General features: G+C 41.0%; 1 protein-coding gene across 2 annotated transcripts in view; it reads left to right on the top strand.

Annotated features, from left to right (window-relative positions):
* Positions 1 to 10,353: 10,353 nt before the first annotated feature.
* Positions 10,354 to 19,692, top strand: part of CSMD2 (CUB and Sushi multiple domains 2) — a 1,018,208-nt gene continuing 1,008,869 nt past the window's right edge. Inside the window, exon 1 of one of the 2 annotated variants that reach the window (XM_056557006.1) lies at positions 10,354 to 10,836. In XM_056557006.1, the coding sequence (XP_056412981.1) occupies positions 10,674 to 10,836 (163 nt within the window). In that variant the 5' untranslated portion in view covers positions 10,354 to 10,673. The remainder of the gene's footprint in view (positions 10,837 to 19,692) is intronic. The other variant, XM_056557007.1, reaches the window with a different exon arrangement.

Genomic DNA, 19,692 nt, shown 5'->3' with positions numbered 1-19,692 from the left:
TATCCCGACCTCCTATCCCGTCCTCCTATCCCATCCTCCTATCCCATCCTCCTATCTCGACCTCCTATCCCAACCTCCTATCCCGTCCTCCAATCCCATCCTCCTATTTCAACCTCCTATGCCGACCTCCTATCCCGAGCTCCTATCTCGACCTCCTATCCCATCCTTCTATCCCGTCCTCCTATCCCGTCCTCCTATCTCGACCTCCTATCCCGTCCTCCTATCTCGACCTCCTATCCCGTCCTCCTATCCCGTCCTCCAATCCCATCCTCCTACCTCAACCTCCTATGCCGACCTCCTATCCCGAGCTCCTATCTCGACCTCCTATCCCATCCTTCTATCCCGTCCTCCTATCCCGTCCTCCTATCTCGACCTCCTATCCCGACCTCCTATCTCGACCTCCTATCCCATCCTTCCATCCCGTCCTCCTATCCCGCCCTCCTATCCTGTCCTCCTATCTCAACCTCCTATCCCGTCCTCCTATCTCGATCTCCTATCCCGTCCTCCTATCTTGACCTGCTATCCCATCCTCCTATCTCAACCCCCTATCCCGTCCTCCTATCCCGTCCTCCTATCTCGACCTCCTATTCCGTCCTCCTATCCCGTCCTCTTATCTCGACCTCCTATCCCGACCTCCTATCTCGACCTCCTATCCCGTCCTCCTATCTTCCCCTCCTATCTCCACCTCATATCTCGTCCTCATATCCCAACCTCCTAACTCGACCTCCTATCCCGACCATCCCGTCCTCCTATCTTGACCTCCTATCTCGACCTCCCATCCCCTCCTCATATCCCGACCCGTAATATGTGTACCAGGTATTGAAATATCTCCAGCCGTACGGAAGTTATGCAGTAACATATATTTCCCATTGACTTGCATAGGACTTTAAACATAAACCCCACCCCTGGCAAATGGGGGTGAGTAAGGGTTAAATCACCTATCCTATGTTTGTTGTTGACATATAAGTAACATGTGTGCCAAGTTTCTTGTTAATATCTTTAGCCATGTGGAAGTTTTTGTGGAATACACACACACACACACACACACACGTTGAGTTTTATATATATAGATAGACATCCCCTTGAAGTAACAATGCCATAAAATATGTTCAAATTTTTTCTTTAGTGGTGTGAATATTTATAAATAAGATGGTCTTAGAAAAGGTCAGTTTTCTCTCTGTTGCCATGCAAATGTAGCTTTATTTAGTTAGCAATCTACTTGCTATTTACAGCAGTCTACAATCTGTGACAGATCAAGCTATATGACCTTTATACTGTATAAAGACTATCATGGAATATGATGTAGTCATCTCATGGGCTTACAGAGGTAGGTGGCTGGAACTCCCTCAGCTGTATTATTGTATCAGAATGTTCCTTTTGCTACAGGGCACAATTTAGAGAACAAAGGTATATGAAAAAATTGTTACAGCTGCCTTATATCTTCTACTTGCTGCAATAAAGGTAACTCTAGGCTTTATTGTAGGTTCTAGATGCCATACCATGGTAAAACAAAGCCAAATCGTGGTGAACCTGGCACCATGAATGTAATTATTAGAAGTGATACTACTTTGTTATATGATCACATAAGATTTGCTGAAATATTACTCCTCGTGCTGTCTTTAATCAGTTCTGCCCAGCAGTGCCATCAGGGTTACCATGTGAGAGAGCAAGACGCTGTGTAAAGATGGGAGGGAGGCTTGTATGGAGTGCCAAGCAGAAGATAACTCCACGCATATGAGATATTGTCTGAGCCAGGGAAAGCTGAACATTGCAGATACATGTATAGCTCGGTTCTATTCTTTAGGCTTGAGATTTGCCTACTGGAGAAGCAACAGAAATTACAAAATTTTTAAAAATTTGCTTTATTCCTGGTTGCTGTGTTTCTGTTAAAAGTCTTAAATTTCATACTAAAATAAGATTCATCGATGTTGAACAATCTACAGTATTTAATGACCAAAAAACAGATTTGTCAACTCTCACTGTTCCTTTAAAGTGTACCTGTCATCAACAAAAACTTTTTATATAATGTAGATAATACAATTATACGTATATTTGTAATATACATTGGTTTAAAAAAAGGGTATATTTATGGGTGAAAACATGCTGTCCGTGCAGCTGTTGCCTATGAGGAGTCCAAATACAGGAAGTGAGGACAGGACAAGCAAGGCTCTGTGCAGTCTCCTGGCTTGCCAATCATCCTCATGTGTAAGCCTGTAGCACATCACAGAGCCTCACTGCACACAGCCCTGCTTGTCCTCAGTGTACAGACCCCCGCTTGTCCTCAGTGCACAGAGCCCTGCCTGTCCTCACTGCACAGAGCCCTGCTTGTCCTCAGTGTACAGAGCCCTGCTTGTCCTCAGTGCACAGAGCCCTGCTTGTCCTCAGTGCTCAGAACCCTGCTTGTCATCACTGCACAGAGCCCTGCTAGTCCTCACTGTACAGAGCCCTGCTTGTCCTCAGTGTACAGAGCCCTGCTTGTCCTCAGTGTACAGAGCCCTGCTTGTCCTCAGTGACAGGTACACTTTAAGGGAAATATTTCTCCGGACTCTCACATACATATCTGGTGTGAAAAAGTGCTGAATATTTGATACTATGTTAACGACATTAATAAATGAGTGCATATTTCTGTGCTTACTAGGCATTGGCATATCTGTCACTACACAGGCTCCACAGGGCGATATCACTAGTACAGAGATGAATGACTGGTCAAACATTGATAAGCTCTCACTATGATTCCACACTTCCACCATCTATTTCCAAAAGGTGGTATCAGAGTGCTGATTTGCATATACTTCTTCCCAGAATTCCCTATGATGCTCTCCTCAAGGAGAAGCATGTCCTCTTTGGTCCCTGACCACCTATAAAATATATGAATAAATGAATATATATATATATAGAGAGAGAGAGAGAGAGAGAGAGAGAGAGAGAGAGAGAGAGAGAGAGAGAGAGGGAAATGTATTATATATACTTGATGGGGCTTGATGAGAGTAACCACTGAAAATTCCCATCTGTCTGGATATGTTAATATTTTATCTGTGGTAATAACAGATATCTGTGTGATGACAGAAGTCTTATCTCAAATCTATCTTTATATTGTAATGAGTTTGTCAAGTTATGGCTAAGGAAAAGAAAAATATCAAAAAATAAACAAATAAAAAAAGCAGTGTTTCATTTGGTTACTACTGGAACAGAGGGGAAATGAATAACACCAGCATTTCACACACTTGTTCGTAAAATCCCTCTTCTGTTCATTTACAGGAGCATGTGTCTTAGTGAACCAGGCACTGTAAAGGCTGCCCCATGCACCCCAGGGATCAAGTCCTGGGGAAAAGAAGTGTGGGCACTCACCCAAGATTTCCACTCAAGGGCTGCTCCTGCAGGTGTTCCTGCTGTGGAAAAGTGCAGGAACTCAGTTCCCATGCATTTCTGTAGGCACTAGCTCCAAGTTGTATTGTAGTAAATACAGTATACGCAATGACCCCACTACCTTTTACTCTGACCCATTTCCTCTACCTTTGAAGTGGTGCAGCCAGCATAAAATTATCAAAAATTGTTTTGCGAACCAAAGGCTTGTGCAGACATAACTTTTCTGCACAAAACCATAGATTTAGAAGTCTAAAACATTTTCTCCTTAGTCTCTAGTGATACTAAGTCTCTAGTCATATCACAGAACACGTAGACAGATGGATACAAATGATCTATTTTACTGTTGACTTAAAGGGGTACCCCGCTAGCCTGCATTCGGAACTAAATGTTCCCGATGCTGTTTTTGCGCTGTGGGGGTCGACCACGCCCCCTCAATGCAAGTCTATGGGAGGGGGCATGACGACCGCCATGCCCTCTCCCATAGACTTGCATTGGGGGTGTGGCCGTGATGTCACGAGGGGAGTGGCCGACCCCCGCAGCGGTTCTTCCACTAGATTCTATCATCTTAATGGAGCTGAAAACGAGGAAATGCTGCCCCTCACTTACAAGCCCCTTGCCATCTGCAAGTAAATGTAAATAAAGTTTGTGGGCTCAGTGTTGGCTGTATTCCAAACGTTACCTTAGAAGAAGGGTATATGTAATAAAAATCATCTCTCTACAGGGTTGTTTGACAATTACTACCCAGTCCATATGCCCTACAGGGCATGAACATGATAGAGGGGAGTCCCCACTCTAAACAGAATGAAGAGGTGTAAGGCTAACTACACGTTCATGTATTACAAGGATTGCTATTGATTTGAATGGCCAGCATGTATGGCTACAGTTTATTCCCCCTACATGTGGCTTGTCATTGCTTCCTTGCTTCATTGTTGATGATCACATCTGAATCCCCAGGGATCTAGAAGCCGACCAGAAGTAACCAGCTGATGGCTGGTGTATTGTTTTCATGAGAGAATCTCTTTAACCCAAGCATCCTTATTTTATTTAAATATTTGCTTTGGAGCCACACTCGCCCCATACCCTAACTAATATTGTATAGACCCACCTTATGCTACTGAAAATGTCTGATTTTATATATATATATATATATATATATATATATATATATATATATATATATATGGCACTAAGACGTTAGCAGCAGATTCTTAAAATACCATGTTGCGAGGTTACCCTCCATGGATCAGACTTGTTCCAGCACATCCCACCCATTAGCTATCTGGTGGGGGAATTAGTCGACACCTTAACCTTTTGTTATGTTCCTTAAACCTTTCCTGAACAATATTGCGTTATCTTGACCACTACCATTAGAAAATATTTTCTGCAACAATGTTTAGGTAGGTGATAAGTGTCAAAGTAGCATTTACATGAATGCCAGGATTTATTGCCCAGAGAATTACAAAAAATAAAATAAAATAATAATAATAATAATAATAATAATAATAATATTCATCACACAAACCTATTTTCCTTCATTTCTAGCCTTAACCCTTTGGGGACTCAGGGTTTTTCCTTTTTTGCAGTTTCGTTTTTTCCTCCTAACCTTTTAAAAATCCTATCCCTTTCAATTTTGCACCTATATGATGGCTTATTTTTTGCACCACCAATTCTACTTTGTAATAACATCAGTCATTTTACCCAAAAATCTATGGCGAAATGGAAAAAAATACCATTGTGCGACGAAATTGAAAGAAAAAATGAAATTTTGTAACTTTGGGGGGGCATCTGTTTCTATGTAGTACATTATTCTGTAAAAATGACACCTTATCTTTATTCTGTAGGTCCATACGATTAAAATGATACCCTACTTAGGCTGGGTTCACACTACGATTTGTAGCTACGGTTCCCTTATAGGGGAACTGTATTTAATGCATGTCTATGACCCGACCGGAGTGAACCGTAGCCTCCGGTCGGCTGCTTTTCGGCCGTATGCAGTTTCCCGACTTCAGGCAAAAACGTGGTCGACTGCGTTTTTGTCTGCGGTCGGGAAACAGCATACGGCCGAAAAAGCAGCCGACTGGAGGCTGCGGTCGGCTCATAGACATGCATTAAATACAGTTCCCGAATACGGCTGAATGCGGGCACCGCAATTAAGCCCCGCCCCCCTCCTCCCAGCCGTATACGGGAACCGTAGTTACAAATCGTAGAGTGAACCCAGCTTTACATAGATTTGATTTTGTCGTACTTCTGAGAAAAATCATAACTACGTGCAGGAAAATGTATATGTTTAAAATTGTCATCTTCTGACCCCTATAACTTTTTTATTTTTCCACGTACGGGCCCTTATGAGGGCTCAATTTTTGCAACGTGATTTTTGTTTCGATCAGACTTTTTGATTGCTTTTTATCCATTTTTTTATGGTCTAAAAAGTGCACGGGTGTGCCGGCACTACTCTATCTAGGCGTGCATCGGACGCCATTGAGCGAATACCTGGGATGTGAAGTGATGGGGGTGTGCTACAGATGCATCCATAAACAGCTCCACTTCCTGACATCAGTCCTAATCTAGGGAGAAACCACAACATTATGGGGGGGAAATGCGTCCGAACTTTAAGGGCACAACTAACTGTAATGTGTTTTTTTTCATTATTTTTCACGTGGTGTATTATTGTGATTCCTATACCCTGATTTGGTGGTGAGTGATTATCATTGTCTTCATTTGTGTTTGGTAGGATTGTCTACCATGATGGTTGCCTACGATTGGATGTGAGAGAACCTGAGCAACCATTTGTGCATTTGAGAACAAATACCAATATATGGTTTAACTCACCCATTTGCTATTAGTATCATTATTTCAGACTTCCTTTCAAGTTTATAGGGGCTCATGATGGGTGTCAAGGGTTTATTATAGTATATGATTTTTTACGTGTCCAATTTATTTTTTAATGCAAATCAATAACATTTTTTTAACAAGGGCTTTTTCAAGAGCTGTGATATTACTATACTTGTGCCTCTAGGTATAGATATCATATATTTCTGCTGTTTCTAAAAAGTGACCAAAACTACGCTTTTTTGGAATTTGGAATTTTTTTTACATGTACACCATTGACCGTGCGGTTTAATTAATGATATATTTTTATATTTTGTACATTTACGCACGCGGCGATACCACATATGTTTATATTTATTTTTGTTTAAATTTTTTTATTGGAAAAAGGGGCTGATTCAAACTTTTATTAGGGAAGGGGTTAAATCACATTTATTAACTCTTTTTTTACACTTTTTTTTTGCAATGTTAAAGCCCGATGGGGGGCTATAACATGCAGTACATTGATTGCCAGCACTGATCAATGCTATGCCATAGCATTGCATTGGTCAGTGTTATCGGCGGTCGATTGCTCAAGCCTGGATCTCAGGCTTGGAGAAATCAATCGCCGATTGGACACGCCGGAGGCAGGTAAGGGACCCTCCTGGTTTCCCCATGGTGATCCTGATCCAGCCTGACTGAGCAACTGGGAATGCTTTTTTTACATTTTAGATGCGGCGATCAACTTTAGCCCTGGGTCCCGGCTATTGTTAGCTGCCAGGTCCGAACCGCTATGACGCGTTATATCGCAGAAGCGGGCGCACTACGTACAGGTACGCCCTGCATCCCCACCAGGATTTATATATATATATATATATATATATATATATATATATATATATATATACACACATATATATATATATATATATATTCATTCATTTATTAATATATTTCATAGGTGGCCAGGGACCAAAGAGGTCATGCTTCTCCTTGACGAGAGCATCATTGGGAATTCTGGGAAGAAGTATATGCAAATCAGCTCTCTAATACCACCTTTTGGAAATAGATGGTGAAAGTGTGGAATCATAGTGAGAGCTTATCAATGTTTTACCAGTCATTCTGCTCTGTACTAGTGATATCGCCCTTTGGAGCCTGTGTAGTGACAGATATTATGCCAATGCCTAGTAAGCACAGAGATATGCACTTATTTATCAATGTTGTTAACATTGTATCAAATATTCCTCAGCTCTGTACAGACTTTTTCACACCAGATTTGTATGTGAGAGTCCAGAGAAATATTTCCCCCAAAGTCCCCCTTAAAGTGTTACTGTCACCTACAAAAAAATTGTAATATAATGTAGATAATACCAATAAATGTATATTTGTAATATACATTGGTTAAAAAAATATGCACATTTTTGTCCCTGCACCTATTGCCTGTGTTTCTCTATGAGGAGTCCAAATACAGGAAGTGAGGGGTGACAAGCAGAGCTCTGTACAATGAGGACAAGCAGGGCTCTGTACACTGAGGACAAGCAGGGCTCTGTACAATGAGGACAAGCAGGGCTCTGTACACTGAGGACAAGCAGGGCACTGTACACTGAGGACAAGCAGGGCTCTGTACACTGAGGACAAGCAGGGCTCTGTATACTGAGGACAAGCAGAGCTCTGTACACTGAGGACAAGCAGGGCTCTGTACACTGAGGACAAGCAGGGCTCTGTACACTGAGAACGAGCAGGGTTCTGTACACTGAGGACAAGCAGAGCTCTGTACACTGAGGACAAGCAGGGCTCTGTACACTGAGGACAAGCAGGGCTCTGTACAATGAGGACAAGCAGAGCTCTGTACACTGGGGACAAGCAGGGCTCTGTGCACTGAGGACAAGCAGGGCTCTGTACACCGAGGACAAGCAGGGCTCTGTACACAGAAGGAAAAGCAAGGCTCTGTACACTGAGGACAAGCAGGGCTCTGTGCACTGAGGACAAGCAGGGCTCTGAACAATGAGGACAATCAGAGCTCTGTACACTGGGGACAAGCAGGGCTCTGCACACTAAGGACAAGCGGGGCTCTGACGACTGAGGACGAGCATGGCTCTGTACACTGAGGACAAGCAGGGCTCTGTACACTGAGGACAAGCAGGGCTCTGTACACTGAGGACAAGCAGGGCTCTGTGCACTGAGGACAAGCAGGACTCTGTACACTGAGGACAAGCAGGGCTCTGTACACTGGGGACAAGCAGGGCTCTGTGCACTGAGAACAAGCAGGGCTCTGTACATAGAAGGACAAGCAAGGCTCTGTACACTGGCTCCAGAAAGTTTAACAGATTAGTAAATTACTTCTATAAAAAAATCTTAATCCTTCCAGTAGTCATCTGCTGCTGAAGTTGAGTTGTTCTTTTCTGTCTGACAACAGTGCTCTCTGCTGACATCTCTGCTTGTCTCAGGAACTGTCCAAAGTAGGAGCAAATCCCCATAGAAAACCTCTAATGCTTTGGACAGTTCCTGAGACAAGCAGAGGTGTCAGCAGAGAGCACTGTGGTCCGATAGAAAATAACAACTCAACTTCAGCAGCTGATAACTACTGGAAGGATTAAGATTTTTTAATAGAAGTAATTTACAAATTTAATTAACTTTCTGGAGCCAGTTGATATAAAAAAAAAATATTTTTTTCCTGGAATACTCCTTTAATTCCCATTGCATGCAATATTGAGAGTATATTAGTCAACAAATGAACAGTTTTTGAAGTTGATGTGTTGAAAGCAAAAAAAAAGTGGTTAAGCGTAAGATGCAGAGCATGTCCAAAATGGTAGATCTGGTGGTATGTTCCCAGCATGCAGTACTTGGTATCTAGCAAACATGGTCCAAGGAAGGACAACTATTGAGAGTCGGGGTACTACTCTCAATTCACCCAAGTGCAAGTAAAAAATGTAAGTGTTCACATAAAAAACTGTGCACGAGGATGTGGTGCATCACATGCCTTTCTCCGAAAGGAAAGAGGCCCCCCAACAAACCAAACCCTTTGCCTCTGGGCCAAAAGGTACCTGCGAGGCTCCAGGTACAATGTCCCCTTTAACCAAAGCTTCTCAGGGACTAAATGTGCTTCTCTAAAGACAACTAGGCATTAACCAAGCTACCACTAAGGAGCCAGTAAAACCATTTCGGCATTCACTGGTGAACCAGTAACACAATCATGAACAACCAGGACCTATTAGTCCATCTAATGTAATCCCACAAACGATAATGCTGACTATCATAGAAAGATAGCAGATTATTGTAGAAGGCAAGCTGATGGAGCCATTGGCAATGCAGCTACTGAGGAACCTTGGGTTCTGGCATTTATTTTATTATGTTGCAAAAAATTGTTCAGGCATTGTCTGAGGACCATGACAAAGTATTTATGGTGTTGCCATGTCCCCCAGATTACTGACTGAGCATCTGTGAAATGCACTGGATACACAAGTCTAATAGGGACCTCACTGCACATTTTATAGGACTTAGCAGATCTAACAGCTATCCGCCAGGTATCACAGGGCACCACCTGCAGAGTTCTTGTAGAGTCCATGTCTCAATGGGTCGTAGCTGTTTTGCAGCACATGGGGCACCTACACATTATTAGGTTTTAATGTACTGGCAGATCCGCATATACAGACAAGCACAATTCTAAAATGATTTGTGTCCAGTATATGTTCCATGACAGATTTCTTCCTTTATAGACACTACCTTCCTCATCCTGTCTTTTCCATCTGCCAAGATCATTTGCTGATGTTCACCCTGACAAATCTGCGAAGCTAATGAACCTTTGTAAAACTCCAGCAGAATCTTAACTGTCCCCAGTATTGCAGTATATGCCAAGATGCCAGGACAGTACAGCAGCCCATTCAAGAGCAGTGGGCATCAGAATGTGCTTATGAAGTCTTGATACACCAGTGTTTATATATTTATTATGTAGCATCTTATTCTACCTCCGTATTCTTTACATCACATATTTATACAACATGCAATTGATATTAATCTGTCTCTTTCCTTCCAAATTAAAGGATTTGGGTGTTGGGGGGGGGGGGGTCTATGGTAAAGAAATATGTGACAAGTATCCTGTGAGTGGGGACCAGTATGAGAGGAGGAGAAGGAGGAGGAGGGAGGGAGACAAATTCAAGATGTAATTTGCAGCATTGTTGTATGTAGGGGAGGAAGGGAGAAAAACCCTATTCCCTCTTGTGGATGCTTCTCTGATAGTGGAAAGAATATTATTATGAAGAGCTGATTAATATTGGAGCTGGAGGGACGGTGTGGATAATCCCTGCAGGAAAACCTTGTGGCTACACAGTCATTTAGAATATTTGGAAGTGAGATAGAGAAGCAGGATTTCTGATCTCCTCTCCCCAGTGCAGGGAGAGACTTGGTTTATTCCGGCTGCAGAAGCAAAGAGCTGTTCAATGTAGTGGGGTTTTCTTTGCAAGAATACCTGACCTCCTTTTCCAGAGATTCCCACAGAATCTGCCATGAGAACCATCTCTGGATGGCTGAAGTGGGGGCACAGGACAGGGTGCAGCTGCGCATCCAGAAGGATATGGGGGGCATGGTGGGTTTTGGGGCTCCTGGAAGTGCAAAGTTGGAGCAGACTGGTCTTCATCAGCTTTGGGCTATTGGCTGCATCAGCAACGGGTGAGTCCTTCTACATGCCATCCAAGTTCTACGACAATTCTTGCAGTCATTGCTGTGGGCACCCATAGGCTTTCTGATCCTGGATGCTCAGTAAGGGAGATGGATGCGTGTAGGATGCTAATTATACAACCTGTCTGAGATGCTGTGCACCTCCTCATGTAATCCTATGGCTGAAAAGGCTGGTGTGTGGGGGTGTATATATATATATATATATATATATAGCAACAGAAGAATATATATATATATATATTATGTATGTGCTATTATACTGTATGATGTGCTATGTTGGCTGATGTGCCCAGCAATGCCATGCCTCAGCATGACATCCTGTGTGGTGTTGCAGTAATATGGGCATCTAAGGTGTAGTCTAGAGGTGAAGGTGTTATACCTGTAGGCATTAACCCCTCTAGTAAAAAAATTCAATAGCTGAGGCTGTATTGAATGTTCCCTGGTCACACACTGCCTTGTATTTCACATATGCTGCAGGCATAAATCATCTACCTTTATACATGCTGCATCCACTTGAGCTTCACAGTATAGATACAGCAAACTTTGCATTCTGCATAGAACATCATGTACCCTTTACTAACTAGTGGACACATCCTACAGCCAGATGTCCACAAAGTGCTGTTCGGGTAGACTGGCATGGTATACAGTACTTAAATCTATATACTGCCAGGCAGTCAGACTCGTGGAAATTTCCATTGCTCAGGCAAATATCCTGGGATTTTATATGCCGCTTGTACTGTCACTGCCATTTCAGAATTCCAGGCATCTGGAATGGCTTTTCCTATTAATTGATTCCCTAGAAGTGACCTCTCGCCTATATCTAGACATGGTTTAGCCTAACCCATACTTTTCAGGCTGTACATTATGCCTGCATCTAATAAACCCATAAAGCAGACATGTAATACATTGCCTTTTTTTTCTTGTAAAATATATTTTTTCATTGACAGATATTTGAATGTGTTGATTTCCTTTTACTGACTTATAAACTATATTAATAATTTTCTTTCGAGCATTTTTTTCTATGATTGCTATCTTATTTTTTTTCTTCATTTTATTCTGATCTATGAGAGCATTTGCCCCCTTCCATGAGGCCCATGGCCACTGATTCTTGACACATGACACTAGCCTTTTATGTCACCATTAAATGCCTCTAATTCTATAATTGCATGAAACTATCAGTCTGGAAATGCAACATATGTAATGTCAAGGAGACTGTCACATTAACTGCATTATACATGATTAGATGTTCTATTCTGTGTCAAAAGTGAATAGCACATATTTTTCACAACTAGGCAATACTTGTATAGGCTTGGTATTTTCATAAAATATTGGGGATAAGTGTTCATGGATGAATCCTAAAGGTTGGCTTCTATTTCTCATGTGCATATACTGTATATAGATATGTACAGTAGTCTAAATCTGCAGTACTGCACAGTGCATAATACCCCAAAAGGTGCCTAAGCCTTTGAGGGTTTTACATGCATTTTTAATTTCACATGGTAATAGAATAGAAATAGGAATGAACTCCTGTTGAATGCCTTCCCTGTGTGCAATATCTAATGTGTTATTAAACAGCAACAGAGTCTCCATTTCACACATCCGTAATAAATGTACAAGTAAAATTACTATCATCACTAACTGCATACATTGATCTCTGTCCTGGGTATTGGCTCTAGCATTTTTAGTCAATTGCAGAATTCCATGACACAGGGGAGATTTGGAAAAGGTTCCTGCATTCATTCACTTGTGGAGTATACAGCTCAAAACCTGTACGTCTCATTTCATTGATTATGATAGGGCATCATTATTCATAAATGATTTAGCTCCCACAGCAATGCTCAGCTCTTTCTGTTTTCGCCGCTGGATTGCTATACATACAAATTCTATTTTAAGGAGTGTACATAAATATATAACCTACACAGCAGGGAGAAAGTTCAGAACCCTGTGCAGTCCCCACAATTTATAACCTGACCTTAACCCCATTAGATCATCTGGCTCATTTGGATTTATCATATCTAAATAATGTGCATTTTTTCTACCTTTTTTTATCAGCCAGTCGACATTGGTGTGAGAATGAAGCATTTTTTACTCTATGTTTTGTTAACTATCAGCATGTGGTTAATTATTTTGACATGTGGGCTGCCATCTTTAAATGATCCCATTCTAGATGTTGTGTGTTGCAACCTACACCTTGTGAATATGGGGCCTTCATAGATCAACATGTTTTTCCAGCACATACCACAGATGCCCAATTGGACTTAGATCTACTGTAGGGAATTGAAGGCCAATCATTGCCTTGGACTTTTTGTTATGTTCCTGAAACCATGAACAAACATGTAATGCAATGTGATTTTAAGCCCTACCTTGCTGAAAAAGCCATTGCCTTTAGGGTACACAGTTGTGATGAAGGAGTATATTTGATCTCCAGCAATAGTTAGGTAGATAACATGTCAAAGTAAGAGCTACATTCATTCTTGAACCCAAGGTTTCCCTGAAGAACATTGCCAAGAGCATTATACCCCCATTGGCTTGCCTTCTTTCATAGTGCATCTTGGTTCAATCTGTTTCCAAGGTCAACAGTCCAGGCCACCTTCTACCATTCCATCCTGATGCTCACTTACCCATGACTGTATAGGTGCTCTTGACACTGGAAGTTGTCAACAAGGGTACTCTTACTGATCTGGGACTACATAGCTGTAAGCTGCAATGCATTGCAGATTTACTATTGGAGCCAGGACAATACCACTTTGGCGTACAATCATCCAGATACGTCTAAGTCTTTCGATGCTATCCTATAAACCGTAGATCTTATTAATTCAGATAAACGCTCTCTAGCCTTTGCTTGTGATGTGCACCAATGACTTTTGGACATCTATAACTCTATGTCCAATTCATTGTTTCCTTGGACCACCTTTAATAGATATTTACAACCGTATACTGGAGATACCCCAATAGACCTACTGTTTTAGTAATATTTGAACCTAATCATCTGGCTTAATTTGGCCCCTGCCCTTATTTTTGTTATTTTTTTCTGTCTCCAACACATCAGCTTCAACTGACTGTTTTCTTGCTGTCTAATATATCCCACCCCTATACATGTTATTTTGTTACCTGTCAGCGGCTTTAATGATTTCCAACTAGAAGTTGTTGGCCTTATGCAATGATCAAGCTGGAAATTTGGCCATATATTGATAAACTATATAAATAGCAGCCAAAATCTGTCCGTTCTTACCATTATCTGAATACCTTATTTTTATGTAGACCACATGGCTGTGGCAACTTAGTAACATCATGTTCTTGCATAACATTTTCCTGACTTATATAATCAAATAGCTACCTTGTCCATGTGGCCTTGCTTGTTGCTGTATGGGCCAATTTGAAACATTAGTTGGGGAAGGTCCCAGAAAACCCTGAAGAACATGGCAAGGTAACTTAACATCTCCAGTATATGTATACATGTGCCTTGAAATGTGCCAGTGAATGTATACATGTGCCTTAGGCTGCTACATCTGTCTTGTTTCTTTTATACATTTTGCATCATGTCACAGACACAGAAATAACCTCTGACTGCATAGTACAACATTAAACATTGAGGAATTTTTCTTCCCCCATTGCGTGTTTGAGTCACGTATAAAAATATAATGCCATCATTACTGGAACAGCCATGAGACTCTTTTCATAGATGAAGGTTTTCAAAATTGATGATTAGATTATTGTAGATGACAGGAAACCTGATTTCCCTATTACAATTCTAATACAGGCACCTATACATCAATGATGACAAGAACAGGCCTTTTAGCATCACCCTGAGAGTCAAGTGCAAACTTAAAATGGATATCTATGTTTTAATTTTTTTTTCTATAGAACCTAAAATATAATAAAACAAAAAATTCCTTGATTTATCTCTCAGATAAATTGCTCCAAGATCATGTCTGGCATCCCAGTCCAGACATAAATACTGCAGCCCATTAGTGGACTCACACCGTACATACTATACTACAGGCATCACTGCTTAGAAGTGGGAGCCATGATGTCAACTATTTCCCATGTAATCACTAAGGCCAATCATTGGCTGCAGAGTGCCCAATGAGGTTTATATGCTGGATTACCATGGCATTGTAGACAGTAAAAGTTTTCTTGTTGTTGTTTTATTATTTTTAAGGCTCTTTTTTGTAAAACTTGCATAATCCCTTTAATCTATGTTACACTAGATCTGAAAAAAAGAGTTGTTTTTCTCATGGTTGTTTATAGGCATTGCAGCTCCACCCCAATCCATCCCTTTAACATAAAACTCTGGGTAATAAATGGTAATTTTGGACTATGAACCTTAAAGGGTTACTCCGCTGAAAACATCTTATCGCCTATCCAAAGGATAGGGGATAAGATGTTAGAAGATCGCGGGGGTCCCGCTGCTGGGGACCCCCACAATCTCCGGGCCGGCAGCAGCTTCCGTGTTCGTGATGTAACGCCATGCCCCCTTCATTCATGTCTATGGGAGGAGACATGACGGTTAGTACATAGCTGTCACGTCTCCTCCCATAGACGTGACTGGAGGGGGCGTGGTGGCTGGAATTGCCAGTCATCGGGCACGGAATGTGCACAGAATGACAGGCGTGTTGCAGCAGAGATCAGGGGGGTCCTCAGTGACGGGACCTCCACGATTAGAAATCGTATACCTATACTTTGGATAAGGGATAAGATGTTTTAATGGGAGTACCCCTTTAAATGCTTTACTTCTGACAATTCTGTAGTATTTTCCTTGCATGTGGATGTATTCTTCCTTATCATTCCTCATTGTTTAACATATCATTACATGTGTCTCACAATGATATATCATTTAACAGTTATCTTAGCAAAGTAGAGTCCAGGACTCACATTCCATAGTCTCCATTGCATGCATATTGTGTCGATGAAGCCAATGATAGTATATTTCACTTAATTACGCATAACAAGTAGTGACAGGCTCACTTATTTATAAATATTCAAGGAAAGGTAAGGGTAAAAAGATTGATATTCATAGCTAAGGGCTTAAAGGGGCACTCCTGCCCTAAAACATCTTATCCCCTATCCAAAGGATAGGGAATAAGAAGTCTGATCCACTGGGGACCCCCTCAATCTGTCATTGCCCACCCACCTTTTTGAGCTCTCCGCAGCAATGTGACGCAGTGCAGTGGACGTGACCTCACACAGGGGCGGAGTCGTGATGTCACGATACTCCGGCCCTGTGGTCGTCATGCTACACACTCGGAGCCTCCAGTGCTGTGGAAAGCTCAAAAAGGTGGGTGCGCAACGACAGATTGCGGGAGTCCTCAGCGGCAGGACCCTCGCGATCAGACATCTTATCCCCTATCCTTTGGATCGGGGATAAGCTGTATTAGGGCCAGAGTACCCCTTTATGGGAGAACTCCTTTTTAACTTACTTTCTGCAGCTCCCAGGTGCCGCCAATATTGTAGTCAGCTATTCACCGGCCGCAGCAATGTCCCACCTCAGTCGGTAAAAGACTGAGTTACAGTGTCATGTAATATTCCAGGCAGCAGAAAGAAGGCAGGGCCCGTTATGTGACACTGCAGCTCAACCTATCACTGACCGAGTTGGGACATAGCTGAGCCACAGTGTGATGTGTCGGGCTCCAAAAGCCAGTGGAGAACCAGACAACACAATAGTAAAATCAGCGGCAGCAGGGAAGTGCCAAAAGATAAGTTATTGCTTATTATTTTTATTCCTTCAGCCCAGGCATAATGGATAAATAAGCTTGTTAAAAAAGAACTGGAGTTCTATTTTAACAAGCTATCAAGGCAGGTGACCCTAACCCCTGAAGTTCGCTTTGATATTTGTCTGTACTGTCAATCATTTAGCTACCCTTTTTTTCATCCCTTTTGTTTTTATTTCTATTACATACTCCTAATGTGCTCAAAAATTTGGCATTGAATCAGAAAATATGAATGACTATGCAAAAAACTGATCATATGAAGGCATTTATGAGCGCATAGTTGCTTGGCTCCTTTTTTAAATAATAATGATTGCAGAAATCACTCAAATGGCCTTGATCAAAAGTTTACATACACTTGAAAATTTGGCATTGTTACAAATGCACAAGGTGACACACACACACAGATTAAAAAGACAATTAAAGGTTAATTTCCCACACGTATGCCTTTTAAAATGCCAATTCATGTTTCTTTGTAAATAGTCAACAGGTTTGTTTACTCTCACATTGATGCACTGAGCAGACTAGATACTGAGCTATTGGGAGCAGAAAAGATCTTTGTAACAAGATAATAGTAATGAAGATGGAAAGGATATGCAAAGATATTCAAAGCCTTAACCCCTTAAGGACATAGCTTTTTTCTGTTTTTGCACTTTCGTTTTTTCCTCCTCGCCTTTTAAAAATCCTAACCCTTTCAATTCTGCACCTAAAAATTCATATGATGGTTTATTTTTTGCGCCACCAATTTTACTTTTTAGTGACATCAGTCATTTTACCCAAAAATCTACAGCAAACCCAAAGAAAATCATTGTGCAACAAAATCTAGGGAAAAATGCCATTTTGTAATTTTTGGGGGCTTATGTTTGTACACAGTACATTTTTCGGTAAAAACGACACCTTATCTTTATTCTGTAGGTCCATTTGATTAAAATGAGTCCCTACTTATATAGGTTTGATTTTGGCTTACTACATGCAGGAAAAAATCATAACTACATGCGGGAAAATTAATAGGTTTAAAATTGTCATCTTCCAACCCCTATAACTTTTTTTATTTTTCCACTTACAGGCTGTATCAGAGCTCATTTTTTACGCCGTTTTCTGTTTTTCATCGGTACCATTTTTGTTTTGATCAGACTTTTTGATCGCTTTTTATTCAATTTTTTATGGTATGGTATGGTTTCTTTTCATTTACACAGTTTTTTTTTTATTGGAAAAGGGGGGTGATTCAGACTTTTATTAAGGAAGGAGTTAAATCATCTTTATTAACTTTTGTCTTCTCTTTTTTTTTGCAATGTTATAGCCCCCATAGGGGACTATAACATGCAGTACATTGATTCAATTCACCGATCAATGCCATTGCGTTGCATTGCATTGATCAGTGTTATCGGCGGTTGATTGCTCAAGCCTTGATTTCAGGCGCTTGGAGCAATCAATTTCTGATCGGATGCGCAGGAGGCAGGTAAGGCACCCTACTAATGCGTCCAAGTTGATCGGGACATCGTGTTTTCACCTGACTGATCTGCCGGGAAGCTTTCACTTTAGATACGGCGATCAACTTTGATCGCCACGTCTAAAGAGCTAGTGCCAGACATCTGCCTGAACAGCAATATCCGGCATTAGCCACTGGTCCTGCCTGCTGATAGCAGCTGGGACCGTGCGGGTATGATGCGAGCTCAGCTCCTGAGCTTGCTTCATAACCCTGCCATGTCGACGCACCGTTTATAAACAGCATTTTGCAGCAGGGGGTTAAAATACTAGTCAGCACTATAAGTCAATCACTTATTAAGAAATGGAAAATTGGGGGATCTCTTGATATCAAGCTGGCGAAATGAGAAACATTTCAGCAAAGTTTTCCAGAAAAATTGTTTGGGATAAAAGGAAAAATGCATAAAACCTCAGCAAGAATACAGACTCCTCTGGAAATAGATGGTGTGGTCATTTCAAAGAGTTTCAGAGACGCATGGTTAAGTTGCTAGAAAGAAGTCTTTACTGCAGCAATTCCACAATAGACTGGTTACCATATGCCTGACAATACCTTGACACACTTCACAGCTTCTGACACACTGTAATGTGGAGTAATGAGACCAAAATAGAGTTTTATGGTCATCATAATTAGTGCTATGTTTGGAGAGGGATAAACAAGTCCTATAGTCTATAGTAAAAAGAACACCATCCCCACTGTGAAGCATGGTGTTTTGGGGTGTGTGAGCTCAAGGCATGGGTACTCTAGAGAAAATACCTGTAACAATTTGGGGCCTCACAGACAACTATTACAAAAAAAACTGCACACTGTCATTGATGCTAAAGGGGGCAGTAAACAATATTAAGTACTAATGGCATGCCATATTTTAAAATGGGGTCATAGCTTTTTATTTATTTATTTAAGTCTTAATTTATGATTGTGCCATTCTGTTATAACCTATGGTAAAATTTAAATCCATGAAAAATAAAAGAAAGGCGTTTTGCCTGCTCAGACCCAAAACATGGTAAATATATAACCTATTCTTCAAGGGCATGCAAACTTTTGAGCAGCACAGCTGTATAAATATATATATATATATATATATATATATATATATATATATATATACATCTTTTGTTATCTTATTCTGTAAGGGATGCGCCAATTGGATACAGTGAATGAGTATTCCTTCATGTTAGACACTCCTACCAGTGTACAGAAGGGAAGCGCTCATTGTACCTTTGTGCCATCAAGTTCCAATTAGCTTCATAGTAAACGTTACTGGTGCCCTAGTAGGATGTCTTTCTAACCTTCCCAATATTTTAGTCCTGCACGTGAGGTTGATGATATAAAAATAACTTTTCCCAGAGTTCAGACTCATCCTTACTTCCCTACTCCCGGATGGGTTTCAGAACAAGAATGACTTTAAGAAAAGTTATGACATTTGAAATCACAGATTATGTGATAAAAATTCTAGAAGGTATTTTAGCACTTAGCCTTACTAGCCTTACTATCCTTTTTTGCATTTGCGGGAAATAAAAAGATTTTCTTTGCTGCATTTTTTATTTATATAGAAGACTAACCACCATGACAAACATGTGTATTTTTTTTTTTTTAAGTAGAGCATACAGGTATTGCTTTGTTCACAATAGCATTGTGCCCCTATTTTAACAGATC

Source organism: Hyla sarda, chromosome 2 (genome assembly GCF_029499605.1).
Source record: "Hyla sarda isolate aHylSar1 chromosome 2, aHylSar1.hap1, whole genome shotgun sequence".
Classification (NCBI taxonomy): domain Eukaryota; kingdom Metazoa; phylum Chordata; class Amphibia; order Anura; family Hylidae; genus Hyla; species Hyla sarda.
This window is presented reverse-complemented; position numbering and strand designations above follow the sequence as displayed.